This window comes from Dermacentor andersoni, chromosome 9 (genome assembly GCF_023375885.2).
Source record: "Dermacentor andersoni chromosome 9, qqDerAnde1_hic_scaffold, whole genome shotgun sequence".
NCBI lineage: Eukaryota > Metazoa > Arthropoda > Arachnida > Ixodida > Ixodidae > Dermacentor > Dermacentor andersoni.
In genome coordinates, this window is record NC_092822.1 from 51,627,281 (window position 1) to 51,652,610 (window position 25,330).

The 25,330-nt window shown below is 49.9% G+C and overlaps 1 protein-coding gene across 1 annotated transcript in view; it reads right to left on the bottom strand.

The window, feature by feature from the left end:
- Positions 1 to 25,330, bottom strand: part of LOC129384031 (protein lifeguard 3-like) — a 51,855-nt gene that overhangs the window by 9,049 nt on the left and 17,476 nt on the right. The window contains exon 5 of the mRNA XM_055069085.2: positions 23,759 to 23,849. Coding sequence (XP_054925060.1) covers positions 23,759 to 23,849 — 91 coding nt within the window. The remainder of the gene's footprint in view (positions 1 to 23,758; positions 23,850 to 25,330) is intronic.

Sequence of the window (25,330 nt, forward strand, 5' to 3'; positions counted from 1 at the left end):
AAACCCGAGCGTAGATGCCTCGCACAGAAGGAAAGATGGCTGCACTTTATTTTCCCAGCTAGACATTTACATGTCCAACGAAAAGACAAACCTCAATAAAAATCATGGCTTCATTGGCAGTCACACCGACGAACTCCAAGTTTTCGATGCTGGAGGACAGGCTATACCGTCTCTACCGGCAAAAGAATCGATGTGACGAACACCACCGCTCCCTGGTCCTTCCCGCCCGTATATGCTCCCAAATATTGAGCGCTATCCATGGCACACCAGGAGGAGGACACGCCGGCCTGTGAGCCACTCTGAGGAAGGATCAAGAACGCTTCTGGTGGCCAAGAGTGAAAACGAGTGTTCGCTCACACGTGGCGAGCTGCAAGGTGTCAGCAGCACCAACGAATAACAGGGTGCCAACCTGGTCTTTCCTCGTGCCAATTCCAGTGCCAGAGGCCGTTTTTGACAATGGCATCGAACTAATCGGCCCTGTTCCCACCACAGCAGCTGGCGACCGGTACATCCTAGTTGCCGTAGACTACCTGTCGACATTTGTGGAGGTGGCTGCCATGCTTTCCCTCGCTGCGAGCTTCATCGTCAGTTTCCCGCAGCACTGATTCGAATGGAGGCGCAGACTACCAAGGAAGCTGATCTGGGATAAGGCAACCACTTTCCGAAGCCGCAAGCTTCCGGCCTATCCCTCCGCGGCAGGGGTCGGGCACCACTTTGCATCGGTCTACCATCCGCAACCCAATGGTCTCACCGAAGGATCAAATCAAACCGTCCAAGCTCGGTTGTCTCCGTACCGTAAAAAAATTGGCAGTGGCTTAGCTCGGCTATGCCAGGATATACGTAGGGAAAGCTAAGGCATAGCATGGTTAGCCTTGGTTAATCTTGATTGCAAGTCCAGGTTAGTCTGGTTGTCTAGCTATGTGGAGGCGTTTAGCCAGTCGTTCGGCGCGCTGTTCGTCTATTTCCTGGGCGATTCATTTTCTCTTCATCTCGTTGCGATGTCGATTCCAGGCCTCCTCCTGCTTATCAGAATTGTCGCCGTCCATACTGCCGCCTCAACTGTGGTTGCGGCGCACGCTTGTGCGCCGATATGTTATCTATGTTATCTATGTTATCCGACATGTTATCAGGCACGCGACGCAGCTGGCGAAGCGAGCAGAGGCGGGCGCAACAACGAGGAACGAGGTGTGACCACAGAACACCTATACAAACTTAGAGAAGGGAAACTGTACCTTCCACAGTGCTACGGAAATAAGCGTAGCGGTGGCGTCGTGAACTAAAGTATGTGACCACAGGTGGCGCTGTACAACAGGAAACGGAAACGGGGTTTTGCACACGCTTTACCAGGTGTTCTGTGGCTTTACTGGGTTTCTGGCAGCTGCACCTCGATTGTGCTCCCGCCAGTTTAGTTGCTGTGTAGCAAACGTAGCGCCTACATATTTATGTAGGCGCTACCTTTGCCACACAGCAACCAAACTGGCGGGAGCACGATCGAGGCGCAGCAGAATACATGTAGCGCTGAGTCATATCGAGTTAAGGCACACTCTGAACTGACTTTTAAGGGCATCCCGAGTAGTGCCGCCGCGCTCCAGCTGTTGCATTTCGTGTAGGGCTACTGACAGAATGCGGTTTCCAGATGGCACGATGGCCTCGACTGGAATAAACGCACACGACACCAAAGATTGAGTAAGCCTGAAAATATTTTATTTGCATTTTACAAGTACAACAAAAAGCACACGTCTACGCATCCACACAAACGCGGTTACATAGTCAAGAACATAGTCAAGAGATGGCTCATTAATAAGGGTAGCACAAACGCACAAGAAAGAAGACCTAAGCTACAAAACGTACGGTCGGCTGCTAAGTATAATAATTTCCCTGTCACCGCGTGTCACTTTTATACAGCATCTTTACAGCACTACCAGGCCGGGTAGTTTGGCGAAAAGAACGCAACAGCTTATACGGCCGTCAGCTGCCTCTTCCTTACGGGTGTCATAATTATCCTAATCTCCGCATCAACGTCGTGCAAGTTCGCATACAGGTATCTGTATCTGAACCATATGTGCCAGCTTAATACACGTGTAGTGAAATTATAACCACTGAGTCTTATCAAACGTATTGGTTTTGCAAATGCGCATTACAGCTGACGGAACGACATACTGTAAGTGAAGCACAAGAGAACAAGGACAAACGGAGGATACAACACTTGAAGAAATGAAGAATTAGTAGGCATACAGCAAACAAGCGATGACGGAGAACACACAATGATGCATCGGGTGTACTGCGACATCGGTTTGCGTACTTACGGTGTTATGGAGATCAACGGCATAAAAACGTACCTTCAAGCGGACTCCCTCAACCTCCGCCGCATTCATTATGATAATCAACGCCTAAACAAAGTGAGGCACTATTCTTTGCCAAGAGTAGACCTTCTTACAGCAAGTCTATGTAATGACTCGCAGACGAAACCAACATGCTTTCGAAAATGTTTTACCGCCGTAGTATTCGAACGCCAACGGCCAGGAAACACATCGATACCAATAGGCTGTCGGCTGTCGGTGGTTAATCGAGCACAAAAACCTTGACGCTATGACTAAAAAGCAGCTTCAACAATCAAATTAAAAGAAAATCAACTGCCTATTTACCTGAGGTAAAAAAGCATCCTTAGACACCTCGATTGTTCATGTCAATGGTTTGTGTAAATTAAAAAAATCAGCATGTTCAGCGCCCCTAGCAGAGAAAGCACAAATTAATGTATTCGACCAAATTACAGTAGCTCCACTTGCGCGCTTACGCTGAAACGCGCCTCGATTGATTTTTCGCCCTCTGTGGCCATTTGTTGAACTTGAGAGTGTGCGGGGCCTGGTGTGACGGCATACCAAACGGAGGCGGCGGAAAGGCACGGCGCTGTGCAGCGGCGGAACACCTGTGGCTCGGTGCTACTAGTGGCGCATGCGCAGTAGTGACTAGGCAGCGAGAGAGAGAGAAATATTCGCGGCGAGACGCGCGTTGTGGCGTCATGTGCCTCCTCGGAGCACCATCACGGCGAAATCGCAAGTTCGTGGTCAGTAAAGCTTTCGCTTCAAAACAATAAACCGGGTGAAGCTGGTTGGGACGAACACCTACAAACAGCCGCGTATGCCGCCAAGACTTCATTTCAGAGTTATGCTAGGACAACGCCATACGCAATGGTGTGAGCACAACTGCCGAAGTTGATAGGATCATGTAGACACGCTCGTAAATGCTGCCTCCTCCGTGGCAACAGAGACGTTGTTGCGCAATATACGAGCCGATGCACGCAAGAGAACTTACCGCGCACGACAGTTGCAGAAGCGCTATTACGATCGGCGTCAAGCGCCCAGCGGCCAACGTACGAAGTTGGAGACGAGGTGTGCGTCAAGCGCCCAGCGCAGACACCCAATCCGAAACTATGTGCAAAATATGAGTGACCTTTCGTGATCACCGAACGGCTGGGCCCAAATACTTGACGTGTGAGCTGTACAACTTACGAAAGTGGCTCGGAGAGGCGCCGAAAAAAAAAAGAAATTTGCCGCACACGTGTCCAGCCTAAAGAAAATGGTTTTTCTTCAGAACTGGCATCACAATGCTTGCTTCACGTTATCTGAGCGAACGCAATGTGGCCGAGTGTGGGGAAGCTGAAGACAAGAGGCAGAGGAGGGAGAAGTTAGAATAAAGTGGGCGATCACAGGGACTGCCTGCTGCTTCTCTGCTTATATATATATGGGAAGTGTTCAGTGTCAAACTGAAACATATAATGGCTATCCAGACAACGTTCGTGGCTTGTACGGTGATGAACATGTTTAACGGCACAAAGGCTACTATGGCAATACAGCGCCAGAGCAATGGTGATTTATAGGAAGATCATGGCCTCCGAGATGACGCGCTCAAGCGTAACTATGGAGCCTACCTGAGAACGGCGGTCATGTAGACTGCGTAGATTTTACCTGTACGGGCTTTCTCTAACGTCGCGCTGGCTTAGGGACAACTAATTTCCGCAATAAAAAAGTACGAAATCGTTCTTACGGCGGTTTGCATCGCAAATATCGTCAGGAGGATGAACACTACCTGTGAAGAGAAAAAAAAATGCGCGGTCCTGTTAGGCTCTCACAGCGCAATAAAGGCAAAAAGTGCTAATTCTGCAGATTTTATCAATACGTCCTTTTCTAAATTTATTGAGCTAGGACTGCAGCAGCTTATCGCAGCGAATGCAGCCTTGTTCAAAAAGGCAATTTTCTTCATTGCGATGCACACAACTGCGTCTTGCTTTGCTCTACAACGTCATCATCATCATCATCAGCCTGGTTACGCCCACTGCAGGGCAAAGGCCTCTCCCATACTTCTCCAACAACCCCGGTCATGTACTAATTGCGGCCATGCCGTCCCTGCAAACTTCTTAATCTCATCCGCCCACCTAACTTTCTGCCGCCCCCTGCTACGCTTCCCTTCCCTTGGGATCCAGTCCGTAACCCTTAATGACCATCGGTTATCTTCCCTCCTCATTACATGTCCTGCCCATGCCCATTTCTTTTTCTTGATTTCAACTAAGATGTCATTAACTCGCGTTTGTTCCCTCACCCAATCTGCTCTTTTCTTATGCCTTAACGTTACACCTATCATTCTTCTTTCCATAGCTCGTTGCGTCGTCCTCAATTTGAGTAGAACCCTTTTCGTAAGCCTCCAGGTTTCTGCCCCGTACGTGAGTACTGGTAAGACACAGCTATTATACACTTTTCTCTTGAGGGATAATGGCAACCTGCTGTTCATGATCTGCGAATGCCTGCCAAACGCACCCCAGCCCATTCTTATTCTTCTGATTATTTCACTCTCATGATCTGGATCAGCAGTCACTACCTGTCCTAAGTAGATGTATTCTCTTACCACTTCCAGTGCCTCGCTACCTATCGTAAACTGCTGTTCCCTTCCGAGACTGTTAAACATTACTTTAGTTTTCTGCAGATTAATTTTTAGACCCACTCTTCTGCTTTGCCTCTCCAGGTCAGTGAGCATGCATTGCAATTGGTCCCCTGAGTTACTAAGCAAGGCAATATCATCAGCGAATCGCAAGTTACTAAGGCATTCTCCATTAATTTTTATCCCCAATTCTTCCCAATCCAGGTCTCTGAATACCTCCTGTAAACACGCTGTGAATAGCATTGGAGAGATCGTATCTCCCTGCCTGACGCCTTTCTTTATTGCTCTACAACATTTCTTGCAAAAAAATTAAGGGAAAAATGTGAACTGATGCGACGTCTGAAAGTGACGTTAAAATGGCAGCGATTAAGCAAATGGAAGGTCAATGCACGACTAAGCATGCTAGAGAGCTTTTGCGTAGCGGTGGGAAGATATAAATGTACACGTATGCCGCTTTGCAGGCAGATATATCATTGTCCCTGTGCAATGTCTTTTTTTGGACCATACATATTTTTTATGTAAAAACTTGACTGCAGCGAACGTGGCGTTATTACAGACGAGTTTCTAGGCGAGGTGGACATACCTTGTCGCTGATAACGTGAGCTTATGAAGATTATTTGACAAAAAAATTCATATTTAACTTTTTTTAGATACCTTGGGGGCAGTTGTAGAAATGGGACGCTTTAAGGTGGTCACATTTTAATGCCCACCTGTGATTCAAGAACGTTCAGAATCGCGCCTAATTCGAGATATTCATGAGCTCATTTTCAGAGCTCAGTGGGACCAATATCGAAACAAGCGCGACCTGCTGCCCGTCAGAATGCAGCGCCCCCCCCCCCCCCAAAAAAAAACAAAAATGTGGGGCCAAGTTTCAATGGCAAATCCTGACCCGAAACACAGCCGCACAAGCTTGCCATGCAAAGTATGCTGTATAGATAGCTTGCACATACGTCATCGCAGCCGCCATCTTTAGGTACTGGCACGTCGAGAAGAAGTGCCAGTGCCTAATTTGGTTGCCATGGTTGCCATCAAGAAACGTGACAACCTGACATCACGATGGGCCCATCTTGTGTCGAACGACAAAGCGATAACCGTGATAAACCGGTGAAAAACAGTCGCCGTCAATGTGCAAAACAATGTGCGCGTGATAATACAATACATTGACGTCATCGTAGCCGCCATCTTTCGGTACTGGCGCAGTGAAAGGTGCGTCCGTGACGTAACATGAAAGCTATCTATTGGTATAGCCGCAGCGACTGGCCGAAACGTACAATTTCGAGCTTACTAGGGCTTATCATCACGGTGCGTGTCCGTCTGGTAAGTGTATATCCCCCTAAGTGTATATCGTGATTTGCCAAGCAGCAAACGTTCACTTGTCAGTCGGCGCTCGTGCGTCCATTCCTTGTCCCTCGTCTGTGTTGCGCTATGCATGTACGTAAAAATCTCAAATTAGGTGCGGCTTCCAATTAAAAAAAAAAGAGTAACGTACGTAAAATGTGACTGGCTTCAGATTCACCATTTACGCAACTGTCGCTAAGGCTTAAAGAAGTTAATGAATTGTTGTTAATTAGTATTTCGAAGCTCACAATATTAGTGGTAATGAAGGCCCACCTTGCCTCTAAACTCTAAAGAAGCACCTTTTGTCTCCTGAGAAAGGGAACATATATGGGTGCACTAAGACATCTGAGAAATGCAGTTCCTACGGCTAAGTCTCGTGACATTGTGGAGAACCATAACGCGATAGGCACGTAATTTGGTTGCCATAGTGCCGTCTTCGAAAATAAGTGATAGAGAAATACACTCGCGACGATCAGGTAATTTTATTCCGTCCGAAAACTCATTGTTCTTTGCGTAACAGACACGAACATAACTGGCCAGGCTGGTGACGTCACCTGGTGGCACAGATTTCCACAAGAAAGGATGCACACCTGTTAGTGCAACCATATCGCACTTAGCTGCTGTTGTAGTGTTAAAGCGACGTTGACGTAGATGCCTATTTATTTGTTTATGTATTTTTTTAGTGGTGGGGTGGGGGGCGGCGACATATGTGCTACATAATAACGCATGCCAATCTAACGTGCTTTGATATGACATAGTTCTAGAAAATACCACTATCAACTTTGTGGCGGCCGGCCATCGCTTTGCTAACACGGAAATCCGTTAACGGTAATACGTTGACCGGACAACTGAAACCACGTTATCAGCGACATTTAGCGTGTCCGATATTGCGGCAAACGGGGGTGGTTTAGGTGGATTGCCAACGTGAACAGACGGAGCGGTGCAGCCACCTGGTTGCGTAGAGCTCAGCCAGACAAACGCAGCTAAAATTGCAGTAACCTACTATAGTCTGCTTCGGTGCTGGTGCAAACTTTCCGCAGCGGCATAATTGCGAACACAATTACGCCGAAAATTTACACCACCAGCTACGAAGAATATAGCAATAGGCTTTATGCTTATGTGCTTGAGCTTTGCACCTACAGCTGGCGCGACCAACCTGGCCGCTCACGTTTACGTCCCCGCCCATACGGCAAACCGCCCGCGCTTGCCGGAATGCCAGACGCACTAAAATTCTCTATTCCGTTACTCGTACGTTTACGTTAGGAGAACAGTAGTCTGATGATCACTGCAACAAATATTTAATGCACTTTTTTTCTGAACGCACGTCGTTTTCCGAGATGTAACCACAAACGCTCCCTTTCACATCCACATTTTCTGGTATTCCAGTATACGCCTACGCTAGTGCCTCTCTGCTATGCTAATTTCCCTGTCGCCACTCAGAACGTATATCTGACGATCATCCGTGCTACTTCGAACACGCCTTTCATGACTCACCGATGTTACTCCTAATGCCATAAAAACTGCTTCGACCTTGTAAAACCTGCAAGAGGAAACGTGGTCTCGAGTCACATGCGCTCCGGCTTCCATTTTTTTGGCAATTTTTGCACAAGCGAAAAAAGAAAATTCCGGTAAAAGAAAGGTGAAAAAAATGGAGAACGCTTAAGCTTCGCCTTCAAGAGTGGAACGCAATAGCGTTATCGCACCTCGTTCGCACCGCCCACTCATTCGCTTGGCATGCTCTTGAGTCACACGAAGACACGCGGTGAGCGCCGAGCAATGCAGCGTTCGGCGCTGCAACGAAACGTGCGCCTGAGCAAGCGTAACGAACAAAAGAACTCGGTCTCTCGGGGGGAGAAACAATCTACGCAAGCCAAACGTCGTGATCGCCACGGACAGCCGGGCCGCGATGCGCCATGAAGGCGGACGCGATCATAGGGCTGATGCCTCGATGGGATCGTCATCTATCTCGCTGGGAGCACCACGCAGGCGCATGACTCCTCGCCAGCAGCACGGCAAACATCGCAGGGGACGCTTTCTCACCAGACGCGCTACGGCGCAGCGATCACGTTAGAGGCGTCCTGCATCGGACGCTTCACCTAGGAATCGCACTGTGAGCGGAAAGAGGACCAGCGCCGCCTAAACACGAGGGTTCGAGTGACACACGCTGGAAGTTGGAAGGGGAGAGAGCGAGAAAACTTATTAAACGCAAGGGTATTGGGGAATTCTCGCCCCGGTCCCCGCACGGCCCCAATGCGTTCAAACGAGACGACGGGGAGAAGCGAGCGAGTGGCGAGCCACCTGTCAGATCAGCGCCATGCATTGCGAGGAGGGGGTCTCCGGTGTTTGCCGCAAGATGGCTCTGCATGTGCGCCTAGCGCCGAAGAAATGTAGCGGAAACGTACTTCGCTACTCGTTTAACTGCGACTTCTGTAATTTACATGCTCATAATTACCGATCTACACCGCAGTATAACTTTCTACGGCACCTTTCTAAGGCAACACCGCATTCACTAGAGGCGATTTTGTCCCGCTTTGAGCCATCGAACTCATGGCTGAGTGGTAGCGACTCCGTCTCAATCTCTGGACCCTGGTTCGATTCCCACGCAGCCCATCTTGCAAGTTGTTTTTATTTATGAATTGCCTTCCACCATTTTTCGCTCATGGTCAACGTCACCGACACCGGCTTTTCTGCGACACGAGGTACTTAACTCTGTCGCGTTAAAATGGACGCAGTTTCACCCCAAAGCGAAAGCATTAATTGCGATAGAAAATTATCATTAATACACCGCAAGGTCACTACGTTCGTGAGCTGTAAAGCTGCTGTAAACATTAACAAGCACGCTGTCACGCACGCATACGCCAATGTGAGCGCATCTCACTCGATGACCGCGGATAATCGCTCTGAGAACGCTGACGTAATGAGCAGCAGCAGTAGCAGTGCGAACGAATTCCCCTTCGTGCTACCTCTGGCTTCAACGCGAAGCAGGCGCACAATAACACAGCGTACACGATGCCGTCAGCTATCTGGGGTCACTTATTATTCGAGCCCACCGCAGCTTACCTCCAAGATAGGACGTGCCCAGCCACGGCCGGAGTGGAAGCTGAGACGCGTACTACACTCCTCCTGCAACTCTTAACCAACGCCTCATTGACAGCAGGCCTGTGCACTCTGCTCTATGACGTCATGCTACTTGGACCAAATTTTCCACTGTCATGCCCAGCCTGACGAAAGTGGTGACGTCTAAACCACTGCGGCTTACTTGGAAGCATTCCCATTAGATTCTAAAATTATATGGCAGTCTGGCCAGGTAGCAGGACGTCATGGATCAAGGTGCACAGGTTTGTGCTTTCTAGGAGGCGTTGTATTAACGCACGTGCAGATCCCCCTTTGCGCTTCCTCGCGCGCGCGCGAAATGTAGGCACGCGCCCTCCCCGCAATTCCTTCCTTGCGCGCTCGAGAAGATACTGACACACCAAGCCAGCATACTTCTCGGCCCACTCTCGCAAGCTTTCTCTCGTACTACAGCATGCGGCCATGGTGTTATCGCACTCGGCATTTTATACGGAACATCACGCCGACGACGACGGCGGCGGAAATTCGCCTGGGTGGTCCCTATAATTGCTGTCGCAATAAAAGAAAGCTGTGTGTCTATCACACTATAACCGAGAAATAACACTACCTCTGCCAACAGCTGTGTGCTTCGCATCTAACATGATTGTAGGCCTTCTATATCTTGCAGCATGACTTTTTATGCTTCCTTACTTTTTACCATGCATGGCAGTTCATATAATTACTAGAAGGAAGCGTGGCGCTCGTGTCAACGGGAGCTGCGAGCAGGACAGTTCAGCCAGCATGGGAATGCTGGGAAGTACATGGATTTGCCTGCACTTCGTCCTTCTGGCTTTATATGGCTTCGTGACTTTGGAAGCGGATCAATTTTCAAGAAAGTGTTGCGTTATAGCTAATTAAATAAACAATAATAAAGTTGACCGGCAGCAGGATACGAACAAAGGATCTCTAGCACGGGAGCCCGATAAAGCCCATCACGCCACTTACGCATGTAGAAGCGGAACAGCTGCAATTAGAAGCGATTTTGCGTGCTCGTGGAGTCTTAATGCCCGACGGCTTTAAAAAGACTATAAATTGCTTTGAAATTTAGGCCAATAAAGGCAGATAAAGTGTAAAAAAAGCAAGCCACAGAACGTCTGAAGGATCACACAAATGCATGTACTACCGATCACTCCCGTGGTGGCAGAACGATCGCAGCGCCAAAGTTTCTTCTAGTAATTATTGCAAGAAACAAGATGTTTTTTTTTCTTTTTACTGGCAGCAAAATTACTTGAATACCTCCACCTGCCATGGTTGCTTAGTGGCTACGCTGTTGGGCTGCTGAGCACAAGGTCGTGTATCTCTCGCTTCAACGTGAACGCAACGTCGAAAGCACAGAGCATACGAATCTGCCGGCACTACGCGTGTTCAGTAAACATCGCAGATCGCTGTGAACAAGAGTTCCGCGCGGGCGCGCACTTTGGCCTCGACGCAATTCGCTTCCGCACGGCCGCGCTGTAAGCAGCAGCGGCTAAAGCCCCTTTACGGCCGCCGTACAGTCGCCTAGTTCCTGTGACTCTACCAGGCCCCGCACACTCTCAAGTTCAACAAATGGCCACAGAGGGCGAAAAATCAATCGAGGCGCGTTTCAGCGTAAGCGCGCAAGTGGAGCTACTGTAATTTGGTCGACTACTTTAATTTGTGCGTTCTCTGCTAGGGGCGCTGAACATGCTAAATTTTTTAATTTACACAAACCATTGACATGAACAATCGAGGTGTCTAAGGATGCTTTTTTACCTCAGGTAAATAGGCAGTTGATTTTTTAAAAATTTGATTGTTGAAGCTGCTTTTTAGTCATAGCGTCAAGGTTTTTGTGCTCGATTAACCACCGACAGCCGACAGCCTATCGGTATCGATGTGTTTCCTGGCCGTTGGCGTTCGAATACTACGGCGGTAAAACATTTTCGAAAGCATGCTGGTTTCGTCTGCGAGTCATTACATAGACTTGCTGTAAAAAGGTCTACTCTTGGCAAAGAATAGTGCCTCATTTTGTTTAGGCGTTGATTATCATAATGAATGCGGCGGAGGTCGAGGGAGTACGCTTGAAGGTACGTTTTTATGCCGTTGATCTCCATAACACCGCAAGTACGCAAACCGATGTCACAGAACACCCGATGCATCATTGTGTGTTCTCCGTCATCGCTTGTTTGCTGTATGCCTACTAATTCTTCATTTCTTCAAGTGTTGTATCCTCCTTTTGGCCTTTGCTCTCTTGTGCTTCACTTCCAGTATGTCGTTCCGTCAGCTGTAATGCGCATTTGCAAAACCAATACGTTTGATAAGACGCAGTGGTTATCATAATTTCACTACACGTGTATTAAGCTGGCACATATGGTTCAGATACAGATACCTGTATGCGAACTTGCACGACGTTGATGCGAAGATTAGGATAATTATGACACCCGTAAGGAAGAGGCAGCTGACGGCCGTATAAGCGGTTGCGTTCTTTCCGCCAAACTACCCGGCCTGGTAGTGCTGTAAAGATGCTGTATAAAAGTGACACGCGGTGACAGGGAAATTATTATACTTAGCAGCCGACCGTACGTTTTGTAGCTTAGGTCTTCTTTCTTGTGCGTTTGTGCTACCCTTATTAATGAGCCATTTCTTGACTATGTTCTTGACTATGTAACCGCGTTTGTGTGGATGCGTAGACGTGTGCTTTTTGTTGTACTTGTAAAATGCAAATAAAATATTTTCAGGCTTACTCAATCTTTGGTGTCGTGTGCGTTTATTCCAGTCGAGGCCATCGTGCCACCTGGAAACCGCATTCTGTCAGTAGCCCTACACGAAATGCAACAGCTGGAGCGCGGCGGCACAATTTAACTCAGGGCAACGGCGGCGTAATAAACGAAAGACCGCTCGGGATGCCCTTAAAAGTCAGTTTAGAGTGTGCCTTAACTCGATATGACTCAGCGCTACATGTATTCTGCTGCGCCTCGATCGTGCTCCCGCCAGTTTGGTTGCTGTGTGGCAAACGTAGCGCCTACATAAATATGTAGGCGCTACGTTTGCTACACAGCAACTGAACTGGCGGGAGCACGATCGAGGCGCAGCAGCCAGAAACCCAGTAAAGCCACAGAACACCTGGTAAAGCGTGTGCAAAACCCCGTTTCCGTTTCCTGTTGTACAGCGCCACCTGTGGTCGCATACTTTAGTTCACGACGCCACCGCTATGCTTATTTCCGTAGCACTGTGGAAGGTACAGTTTCCCTTCTCTAAGTTTGTATAGGTGTTCTGTGACTCTACCATATTCGACAGCCGCTGGGGGATAACCTCCCTTTCCCTCGCCCACCGCTGGACCTCGCGCGCGACGGGAAAGGGCGCGCTTCCGGCCCACCTTCCTTAGCCCAACGTTACGAGGCTAGGTTCAGTTTTCAAACTTCTGTGACTGCGCGGACCCGCCACCGATTTTCGCATCTCGTGGCGCTGCTATCGCACTTTGCTCGGGTAGCGCGGCTGGCCCGGCGCGGACCTAGCGACACTGGCGGTGAAGCACTCTGCTCTCAGAGCTCTCAGCGGTTGTTCTTCACGTGGCTTAGCGGTATTTTTTGCTGCAGTGTCACTGCTTTCTGCGATTGTCTTAGCCTAGGTGCGTAGTGCGGTCAGCAAGTGAACAATGCCGACGTGCTGTGTGCCTGGCTGCACGAGCGGCTATGCGACCGATAACAACAAATCAGCCCGGCATTCTTTCTCTGCTCCCAGCGACGAGACGCTTCGTTCCGCATGGAATAGGGCCATTCCGCAAGCCGACAAAGAGCTATCGGCAAAGTCTAAGGTTTGTGACATCCATTTTCACGACCAATATATCCTGAAAAACTACGTGCGTGTCATCAATGGAAATGTTGAATCGCCCCGTGGAAAATGGAGCCTCGTTGAAGGTGCCATCCCAAAGGTTTTCCCAAACCTACCTTCTTACCTCTCGAAGCCTCCCCAGAGGAAGTGGGAAAAAAAAGATCGAACATTCAGAAGACTACCTTTGAAAGTACTGTGCCGGGTATCGGAGAGTACAATGGCTCGAACAGTTAAGACGTTGAGCTCGATCTGGGCATCAGTTCTGCAGCTATTCAAGAGCTCTCATTGAGTGACATAGAGCTCGTTGAGCTGCCGCCTTCGTGGCGGCGGAAAATTTCGTTTAGAAGCAGTAGTGGTACCTTCATTGCATTTTTCACGGCCAGCTCGACTAGCAGGATTTTACAAATAGAAAAATGCTTTCGCATAGGAGACGAGAAGCTGGCCACAGCAAGCGCACGCGGGCGCGCAGCAAAGGTGTACTCGTGTGTCAGCATCACCACTATTGACGACCTGCAAAACCTAGTAAGCACCGTTGACAAGCTTCCTGTTTGTTAAGGACAAGATGCACATGGAAGCAGCTGCTGCACGTCTCGTAAGTGCAAGGTCCTTTCGCTGCAGGCAACTTGCGCGTTCTTCCGCACTCAGAAGAAACGCATGCAAGGAGACGCGTCTAGAAATAAGGAACCACAAGCGCGGACACAGAAAAACATCAAAAATCTCAAAAGGAAGGAAATGAGGGCAGCGGCAGCAAGAATTGCATTTTCGGCAATGTGGAAAACTTGAAAGAGCAGTTGTCAGCTAAGGATTCAGTGCAGTTGAAAGAAGCACTTGGATCACTTCCATCAGTAGAGCAACTGGCTTTCGAGACATCTCTGAAGTGAGTGCAAGCCAAGGGCCCACAATGGATGCGGTACACAATGATGTGGGTGATGAACTGCCTGCTACTTCGAATTGCAAGGGCGAAAGCATATGGCTTGCTGCGCAGTATGAAGCTTCTCCCACTTCCCATAAGCAGTCGACCCAGTCAGATAGTTTCAGGCGTACCTTGCGAGTATGGCTACAATGCAGTTGCCCTTGAAACAATTCGCGGTTTCTTTAAGGACAAGCCTCTTGTGCAGAGGTGTGGAACACTTGTGCTAAATGAAATCAAACTAAAAGAGTCAATTGACTTCAACAAGTCAACTTATAAGTTTGCTGGATTTGTCGACTTTTCGACTACAGAAGGACAAAACAGTGCCATATCTGCGGACCATGCATTAGTTATTATGTTCATCCCTCTGTTTCATAAATGGGTACAGCCAGTCGCAAGTTTTGCCACAAGAAGTGCGGCTCCTGGTTTTGTGCTTGCTAATTAAGCTATTTCTAGAATGTGTCTCGCAGCTTGAACGGCACAGTGCATCAATTATTGCAGTCGTTAGTGATGGTGCAATAGCTCAATGTGGACCCATGTTGGAGTTTCTGGCAAGCTGGCCAGTCCAGTTAACAAAATTGCGCTAACTACCCTCTAAAGATAGACGTTTTCTACACTTTCTCCACTACTTTCTCCACTTTTCTCCACTAAACATAAGGCTATACAAGCATTTAAAAAGGGCATCGGTAGTCACATTAGTAAGTCGCTGAGTCGAAGGAACCGAGCGCTGCCAACGCAGACCTGCACCCGCGTAGAGCAGCTTGCGGCGCTCCCGCCATCTGGCGGCCAGCCAAGGAATGGAGGCGCCCGCAATACATGGCGCTTACGGAGAGTTCGACAACTGCACCTAGTCTAGTAACGTTGCCTTAGCCTTCCTCGCTTGCAGGCACGTGATGGAGCCTCGTTTGCCGGCTAACCCTCGCGCACTTTCACTCGCACCTACAGCATACGGCGTGCGACGACTTTATCACCTTGGACTCTCTAGAGAACCTCACGGCAACGGCGACGCCGACGGCAGAAATGAGCAAGGAGTGTCTGTATAATTGCTATCGCAATAAAAGAGATGAGGGCTACATCATATCTTTACAGGTCTTTTTGCGCATGCTGATCTAAAAAAGAACACCGCGCGAGTTACGTTAAGCGCACCGGAACGCGTGACTACGCTTTCTTGCGCGCAGACGACCTTGTCATCGAATTTTCAAGACTTGCGCTAGGCCATCATCTTGTTTGGGCAGCAACGGAGCTTGCATCGCTCCTGACTTCGGTACTGTCTTCGCGAAGTTGTCTTCTTTGACGTCTTAGTCACAATCGGAACCATGATCAAGATAGCCACTGTTTCTTTAGCCGTCTACTTTGCCATCTACGGCGAGTGTTTGAACACAGCCTTAGTAAGAAGTCGTACCACACGCACAGCATCGTCGCTACATGACGTCAGCAAACTTCGCTATACCTCGTGACGTCATAATGGCGTCGACTACTGATAATACAGCATTTTGAGACTAATTTGGGCACCAAACTATATTACCACAAGCGTTTGGCAACCTTAGCACTTGGCAAGTGTGATCGTTTTGTGTGCGAAAGGCGTGTAGTAATGCGCAACTTCGTAAATTTATCTCGGTTTTCCTCTACGGCAATTAACTCGGTGCGCTTGAGCGCAGCCTCCGAGATCGATCGCACGGGTGGCGAGTACTAGGAGGCCACGGCTGTACTGGACAAGAGATAACGGGCGAAATACTAGCGTGAGTGCCGCGGCGATATATATGTTAGGCTCGCTGTTCTAATCACTGTTTCGAAATTAGGGGAAAAACTATGGTAACTGTTATCGCACGTTCACATGCACCTTGCGAGCCTTTGGCGATGAACCCACATTGCCGCTCGCGTATCTGCAGCGTCTTTAAGTAGGGCTGCGCGAAGATTGAGCGCGCACTTACACGCACAGTCCGGCCATTAACAGCGACTGGAAGATCGTCTGCGAGAAAGGAAGATGGGCAGGATTAGGGATTTTGAACCAGGTATTATCAAATACAGTGAAGGTATATTTTAACCTAGGGTCATAAAATCAACTCGCAATAGTTACGCCCTTTCAGGGTCCTGCCTTTCTTCCACGGTTAATCCCTTCATCCTAAATGTTACAAAAATTTTACTACTGCACACGGAGGCACGTGAACCACACTTTCCATGAGAGACGCCGTACTAATCATTCACTACAATTAGTCATGTTTCATTATTTACAATAACATGTGCATTAATTCTGGCAAGCAGGTGCGCGCTGAAATATTTGACGCGCCAGTGTATTCCTCGCAGTGATCGGGTCATTTGTTGTAGCTGTCATCGTGTTTACCGGCTCCGAAACGTCGCCCAAAACGAAAACTTCGTTTGTTGCCATTAAAAAATTGGCAGCACACTTAAGTGGTGAGCATCTTATCTAAAGTACTAGGTATATATAGGCAAACTTTATCCAATCGTTAGGTTATTACACTATTTAGTATGCACACTGTAAAAAGAAAAGCACCCTTTCGGACTTCTCTTCTCCCCAAACAATAATCATCTATCTTGCGTATACCTTTCTTCTGATGGTGCGCGCCCGGTGCTTCCAGTCACGAAGCGCATGCACGTTATCAACGTGGCAATAGAGACTTTTAGCGTCCCCGCCATTTCGGCAAACGGGGGCTGTTTGGCCGGATTACCGGATGGCCGTGGGAGTAAACGTGAGCTGCCGGAGCGGTGCAGCCGCCTGGTGTTGTGCAGCTCAACCAGGCAAACACAGAGCTAAAAGTGCAGTAACGTACCTTATTCTGCTTCGCTGCTGGTGAAAATTTTCGGCATCGGCGCAATTGTGTTCACAATTACGCCACTTGTGAAAACCTACACCCCAGCTAAGAAGAACATAGTATTTGGCTCTGTGTTTAGGTGGCTGAGCTTTGCATCACCAGCTGGCGCCACCAATCTGGCCGCTCACGTTTACGCCCCCGCTCATCCGGCAAACCACCCGCGCATGCCGGAATACTAAAAATTCCCTAATGCCAGTGTTAAGTTACCGCGCTGGAGAACTCCAAGGCTACGCCTTCGAGTGCGCTCGGGAGCGACACCTCTGGAGCTGTTACGTTTCGCCTACGACGCGCGGTATTGGCGGCGAGGAGTTACGGAGTCGCCATCTATCGGAAGCGCCTCGCTGGCGTAGTATGAGGGATCACGTGGGGCGCTCCTCATAGGTTTTGCTGTCAGCGCTCACTGAAAACACCACGCGCGAGCTCTCCCGGACATTTCTGTAAGTACTTTCGAAACGAGAGAAGTTTTTTAGTGTCTAACTAATAATCTTGGGCAAACTGAAAGCACACAATCGTTTACAGACGCTATCTCTTTACCGAATACGTACAGTGAACGCCACTGTGCGCGGTTGCCGCGATGGAGTCTCCTGAACCGGCTTCTTGCGTGAAAGGTAGGTAAACGCTGAGATCAAACTATGTGAAATATGTTCTTATAGTGTTTGTATAACCAAATAGAGTGTAATAGAACGACGCCTCAATGCAGCGATCGCGCAGATTCGCAGCGACCGACTGCGCGTCTGCATGCTTGTCCGCGCACTGTTTCGCTTTCTCCACGCACGCGTTTTCGCACCGTGCCATGAGCTTCAGGCCGCAGAATATGAGCATTTGACAGTATACAAGCAACCATTGTTGCGTGGGCGCTATGAGAGCTGTTCAAAAATAATTTCATTGTAGAGACTTCGATGCCTACGGGGACTATGATGTGCCGTCGCGACGATTCAATCTTTTTCTTCTAAATTCTTTGACCTTTCAATATTATTTCTCGAGTTGCGTCGCACTGTATGTTTATGGGTGTTCTCAGTGTGCAATTTCCCGCTGCTCCTTTTTTGTAATCCAGTGCATTAATTCATAACACAAACATGACCATATGCCATGCTTTTTTAAAATGTGCTTCTTACCGCTGCCTTTCCACTCCACTGAACTTGCCAGTATCTATAGCATCGACAAGTTCATAGACCAACCAAACTGTCATGACATTAGTCGGGCAGGGGACTCGGGCGAGCGTCTCAGTGCGCGTTTTCAGAACATCGCAGACCGGGCGCCGTAGCAGAAATCTTCCTCGCGTCTGTGCTTGCTGCATATGCGAGTTGTAGCCGATTACTGTTTGCCGGTTTTATGTTTCGCGATCCAAGCTTCACGCAGCTTCTTTTCCTGCGGCTACGTGTGAATAAGGCTGACACCGGCCTCCGTTACGTGGCTCCGGCCCTGCGGCACCGAGCAGTAGCCTACCATGTTGCGAGCCTTCAAGGGCAGCCACTACCTATTGTAGTGCTTTCAAGCGTTGTAAAGGAGACACTCGAAGCGGGGAAATTTCGCCACTAAATGAGGACCGCAGCGTGCGAGCCAATTTAAACTCGTTTTCAGCTCGCTTCTGCGCGCCCGAAGCAGCCGACGCGGCCGCTATGTCCACGTGATCCCTCCTAGCACGTCACGCCGACGGTGGCGCCAGCTTTTCCAGTGGTGGAGCTCGAGGCCAATAGCCGGCGCGTATGCAACGGACGCCGGGGCTTCGTTCAAAGCGGCGGACATTTTGGCCCGTTCAGCGCTGCCGCAACGCCTCCCTGCCAAGCGCGTCCAGGCATGTTTCAGTGCCACGTGTCTTCGTGTGTGCATGTTGGTGCCCACGCTTGTCAAAGCGCGGCAGCCGGGGAGAGGAGCTCCCCCAACTGTGAAGCGAGGAGGTCTGACCGGCGCCGGCCCGGCGGATGCGTCACCTACTCGTCTCAACGTGCCCGGGCGGCGCCGTCACGTGCGCCTCTCCAAGCCGTTCCTGCTTGCCCTCTACTCCGAGAGTATAAAATCAGCAGCCCACGGACGCCGAGAGAGTCTCCGATTTCTTCCGTTGAGTAACGTGCTCTCCCGTCTCTCCACTTCGGTCGATCTGACCGGCCGCTCTTTTGCGATGCTAGAATAAACAAGTTGTTCTGTTAGCAGTCGACTCATCCTTTGCCAGCACCTTCGCATGCTTCCAGTTGTGCCCCAGGCCGCCAGGCCAACGCTACCCTTGGGGCTTGCGACCCAGATGCAACAACTGGTGCCAGCGGTGAGATTGCTACAACTGTCTGCCAGCGGTGAGATCGCGACAACGGAGGCCAGCAGCGAAGATATGCGGTTGACTGTATGCTGTGCAGCACAACGACCATCCGGGAGCAGTGCAACGAGCCCTGTGTGATGACTGATTGCCTGCAGCGGAACGACTGCGCTGAATTCTTGGTTGCGAGGTTTGGCGAGTGCGGAACTTTCTTCCTCTGAGTTTTGCCAGGCTTTTGTTAGTGTCAGAAACAGAGTTGGTAATTGTGGTTGTCGTTGCTGCCGGCTTAGTTTTCGGAAAGCAGCATTCAGAGCAGCCATGGATTTGAAGTCGTTGCGCAAACCGAAATTGCTGGAGCTTGCAAGAGATTTGGGTCTGGATGTCTCAGACAAACTCAGAAAACCAGAACTGCTAAGGGCTATTCTTGAGTTAGAAGCTGAGGATGACGAGCTGTCGGAATGCCTTGAGACCATTGAGGAGAGGGAGACGGCAAAAAGACAGGAGCGCGAACGAAAAGAACAGAAAGAGAAAGAAAAAGAGGAGCGCGACCGTCAACACGCTTTGGAAATGAAGCGTCTCGAGGTAGAGATGGAACGCGCTCGTAATGGAAGTGAGGCACACGGTGCAGGAGAACGAGTATCGTTCAAAATGACTGACCTGATGCGGCCGTTTAAGCTTGGAGAGGACATTGGTTTGTTCCTGGTTAACTTTGAGCGAACGTGCGAGAAGCAGGGGTTCTCTCGGGAAACGTGGCCACAGCGCTTGCTCACTTTGTTACCCGGCGAGGCGGCCGACGTAGTCGCTCGCTTGAAGAGAGAGGAGGCAGATGATTTCGACAAAGTGAAATCGAGTCTGCTAAAAAAGTACAGGCTGTCAGCGGAGGCTGACAGCCTCCGCTGAGTCATATACAGTGAGTCATATACAGAGTTTGCCTATAGGCTAATGTCAAACATGCAGGAGTGGCTCAACGAAGAGAAAGCGTTTGGTGACCACGAGAAAGTTCTGCAGTGTTAAGGCTGGAACAGTTTTATAGTTGGTTACCTGAGAACGTGCGGTACTGGGTCTTGGATAGGCCAGACGTTAGTTCGGTGGCTAAAGCCGCTGAGCTAGCCGAGGAGTTTGTGACGCGTCGGGCTCGCGGAGCTAAGGATGGTCAAAAGGGTGAATTTGGCTCCAAGTTTGAGAGGCCGAAGTTCACACCCATGAGAGCAAAGGGGAACACACGTAGTGCGGATGCGAGTGAAAGCAGTCCGACCGAACCTAAGTAGACGGCGGCAGCCGAAGCCGAACGCAGAAAGCGGTTCGAGACGAGGCAAGCGCGCGTGTGTTATACGTGCCAGAAGCCGGGTCACTTTTCGGCGCAGGGTCCGGAAACAAAAACAAAAGTCGTGTTTTTGTCATTATGCAGCACTGACGAGAACATGAAGCTTCTCGAGCCTTACATGCGAGACCTCCTCGTGAACGGGAAAGAGTGCCGAGTGCTTCGCGATTCCGCAGCTACGATGGATGTAGTTCACCCCTCTTACGTAGAACCCGATATGTTCACGGGCGAGTGCGCATGGATCAAGCAAGCCGTGGAAGCTCATAGCGTGTGTCTGCCCGTAGCAAAAGTGCTTATTGAAGGACCTTTCGGAGCGCTTGAGACGGAGGCCGCAGTGTCATCTATGCTGCCCCCCCAGTACCCGTACCTATTTTCGAACAGGTCCGATCACCTCCTGCGCGAGAAGGGGCTTTTGTTTGGTGAGGCTAGCGTTCAGGCCTTAACCAGATCGAAGGTTCGGGAGCTCGCTGCAAAGGCGGTAGTTGCGGGGCCGACGTTGTCGAACAATGAGAAAGGGCCGGAGGCACAGCAAGCTGATATTCAGAGCACGTCCGAACTGAATAAGCTTGAGCCTGTAGCGTTGAAGGCACCAGATACTGGAGAGGAAATGCCCGACACGGGAAAGTTAGAAGAGCTATCTGCAGATTTGCTCATCGCGCCTACGTCAGATGGACTCAATAGGTTGCTAAAAGTCAGCCGGTCGGCTTTGATAGCCGAGCAAAAAAAGGATGCCAGCCTAGAAAACATGCGCTGCAATGTCAAGGAAGGTATCGCCAAGAAAAATGCTCGTTTGTGGAAAGAGGTGGGGTCCTGTACCGGAAGTATCTAGACCGCAGGGGAGTGGAGTTCGATCAGCTGATCGTGCCTCAGTGCTACCGCCAGGATCTGTTGCGCTTGTCGCATGGGGGTTCGTGGTCCGGACACCTAGGAGTTAAGAAAACTAAGGACCGTCTCTTGCAAGAGTACTATTGGGTGTTTTCGGGACGCAGACCACTTTGTGAGGACATGTGACACCTGTCAGCGGGTGGGCAAACCAGTGGACAAATCGAGGGCGCCGTTGAAGTTGGTACCTATCATTACGGAGCCTTTTAGACGGCTCGTTATTGATACAGTGGGAGCTCTGCCGGTAACAGCCACGGGGTACAGACACATTTTGACTGTGATCTGACCAGCGACAAAGTTCCCTGAAGCAGTGCCGCTTAAAAAACTCAGCTCAGTTGAGATAGTCAATGCACTACTGTCCATATTTGCGCGAGTTGGTTTTCCTGCGGAAATCCAGTCAAATCAGGGCAGCGTGTTTACTTGCGATTTGACGACAGCCTTTCTCGACAGGTGCGGGGTAAAGCTGTTACACAGCTCAGTGTACCGCCCACAGTCGAATTCCGTGGAGAAGCTCCACTCCGTCATGAAGCGCGTGTTGAGAGCATTGTGTTTTGAACAACAAACTGACTGGGAGCTGTGTCTGCCTGGGGTGATGTTTGTATTAAGGACCGCGCCGCATACGGCTACGGGGTTTTCACCAGCTGAACTAGTGTACGGTCGCTCGCGTCGGTCTCCGCTTCGCATGCTTCGAGACGGATCACTGCCCTCTCCAATGGCTGCAGACCACCTCTTCCACAAATGGCCGCCTCCTGCGCTGGAGCCTCGCTTTGCAACAATATTCCTTTGAGGTGCGTTACAAAAAGGGGAGTCTCAACGGTAATGCCGATGGCTTAAGTCGAGGCCCCTAACGTAGGAATCAGCCTCAAAGTTATTTGTTACTGATCTTTTTCTTCCTGAGGCAGGATTTCTGACATATTGCTTTTGTTTAGTGTTTCAAAGTGATGACGTGCTTTCTAGTGCAATTTTCCAATTTGCGGACGCGTTCTGAGTGCTGCTAGACTACTGTAAGGAACTAGGCAGTAGTATAAAAGGGGAAAGAGCCTGGCAGGGCTTAGTGAGGGTTGTGCCGTGCTTGCTGACTGAGCGGTTGAGTTTCGGCGTAGTTCTAACGCTTGTTGGGAACGACAAACAAAAATGGCAACTCTCCCGAAGTCACTTTGCAGTGTCCTGTGTGAACCTGAACGTGAGAAGGAGGCCTTCTCTGCGCGCTGCGCTCAAGTAACGCCGAAGGACGACCGACTTCGGTTATGAGCATCATCGAGCGACATCCCTCCGGACAGCGGATGCAGTCCCCTGACCATCGGTATCTCCTTCTCCCGGCGGGGCGGTCTGTTACGTTTCGCAGACGACGCGCGGTATAGCCGGCGCGGATGAAACGGACGCCGGGGCTTCGTTCAAAGCGGCGGACATTTTGGCCCGTTCAGCGCTGCCGCAACGCCTCCCCGCCAAGCGCGTCCAGGCATGTTTCAGTGCCACGTGTCTTCGTGTGTGCATCTTGGTGCCCACGCTTGTCAAAGCGCGGCAGCCGGGGAGAGGAGCTCCCGCAACTGTGAAGTGAGGAGGTCTGACCGGCGCCGGCCCGGCGGATGCGTCACCTACTCGTCTCAACGTGCCCGAGCGGCGCCGTCACGTGCGCCTCTCCAAGCCGTTCCTGCTTGCCCTCGACTCCGAGAGTATAAAATCAGCAGCCCACGGACGCCGAGAGAGGCTCCGATTTCTTCCGTTGAGTAACGTGCCCTCCCGTCTCTCCACTTCGGTCGATCTGACCGGCCGCTCTTTTGCGATGCTAGAATAAACACGTTGTTCTGTTAGCAGTCGACTCATCCTTTGCCAGCACCTTCGGATGCTTCCAGTTGTGCCCCTGGCCGCCAGGCCAACGCTACCCTTGGGGCTTGCGACCCAGATGCAACAACTGGTGCCAGCGGTGAGATTGCTACAGAGCGTATGCAGCTTAACGGCGATTTTAGGCGACTGCGCCCGGGAACCCCGAGGCGTCATCCCGCTTCCGCATCCGCTATCGGGATTTCGCGCGCTTCGTGGACCCGGCACACGCTTACACGCTGCTGCAGTTGTTGATCGACGATGATGAGCTTGAAGGACTCGGCGTGCGGCAACGGAGACAGCAAACACAACGGTTTACATTTGTGGTGCAAGCTGTCCGCACGCTGCTGTCAGAGGCAGCGCCCCACATGAATGGCGTCTGCTCCTCGTTATGTGGCGATTGTGGTAATTGTGTGGATTGTGGTTCGTACTAACATAGCGTAAAATGGTATTTCTCTCTTCAATGTCCACTTACCGTTGTGCGTTCCATTTTTGCATCGCATCGTTCGTTGCCTGCCAAGTGGCTTGCGTTCAAATTTATTACGCCCCCCCCCCCCCCCACCGTTTATACTTACAAACAGAAAGAGCAGGAAGAGGTTGATAGGGAAAGTGCGCTCCAGGCGGCCGCAGATGAGAATGGACGCTGTCGCCAGGTATCCTGCCGCCCTGCAAGCATGAATAGATGGATGGATGGATGTTATGAGCGTCCCCTTTGGAACGGGGTGGTGGGTTGCGCCACCAAGCTCTTTCTATTATACTGCCTAATGTCCTACCTAGGTTAAACAATAAAAAAAGAGAAAAAAACGCTATGAACTTCCACTACCAAATTTTCTGACCCCCTATCGCTAACTTTGCTTTTGTACGTCTAGTATTTTGTCGTTCCCCTACTGTTCTTCCACCAATCTTCCAATTGCCTCTTACTAATCTCTATTGCGGACATGTTTACTTTTCCCTTGGTCTCGCTGAATCCAAGGGCTTCAGGAGGCCAGTGGTGCCTAAATGGACCGCTGGGCAGATGTCTTCACATTCTGATAAAAGATGCTCCATCGTTTCCCTATAGCTTTACCGCAGCAAGCACGTGCTTCTTCTTCCTTCTTATATCTCGCTCTATAGGTACTTGTTCTAAGGCATCCTGATCTCGCTTTTAAAAGTAATGTGCTTCCCTTCGAGTTATCATAAATTGTAGACCGGAAAAGTGAGTGTGCCGAGGCGACGTCGCGCGGCAAGTCTTCGGGTCGTATTAGCAGCCCGCCGATCTCACCACAGAATATGTGAACCGTTTGATGAAATTTTCCATTGACGGAAGCCCGCAAAATTACTTAAAGGTGTCACTCTTTTTCACAAATGCTGTAGCTTTCCCAAGACGAATTTCTTTTCACTCGAATATCGCCTGCGATAGATGGCCCAAATCCACCTCTTTCAATTAATCCACCTGATGTGTCCCGCATTTCTCTCATAACACATTTAAATGTGGAGCTGATTGCCTTGCAGGTATTCATATGAGCACGCGTGTTGTATGTTGTCGCATTGAATGTGGGCAGTGTCCCTCGCACCTTTCCCCCTTTCCACGTCTCCCCCCTTCTCCGAAGTCTTACATGTACGAGAAACGTCAAACTAACACAAATTTCGAAGTATCACTCCTCAATAAACCCTACAAAATATGTCCGTGTTACGCATAGATTTGCTCTGCACTGAGTGAAGGAGGTTTCTCCAGAAAAATTTCACTCATCAGCCGTGCTGCACCACTCGAAGGAAAAGATCACGCAAGAAAATGTGCAATACAATGTCATGACAAACAGTAAAAGGTGGCTGAAGTCGAGCCTTTCCACAGACGTTTTCGGCGACGAAATTAGACGCAAGAGATTAAGCTCGGGCCCAGCTCTGATGCCACCTATTCGAGTACGCCTAAAACACAGAAATGCTTTTATGAATAACACCTGGTCCGATTTTAATTAAATTTGTCGTATTTTAAAGCGGCCCTTGCCGCTGTTTATCGAAGTGGAGAAAGGCATATTTGAATTTGAAATGGGTATTTCAGAAATACTTCGCCGCAAAATACTTCAGTGCGTTCAGCAGAAGCGGAGTTATTGGCAATCAAACACAGCCTTCGCGGTGCTCCCGTTCCTTCTTCAATGTTTTGCAGGATG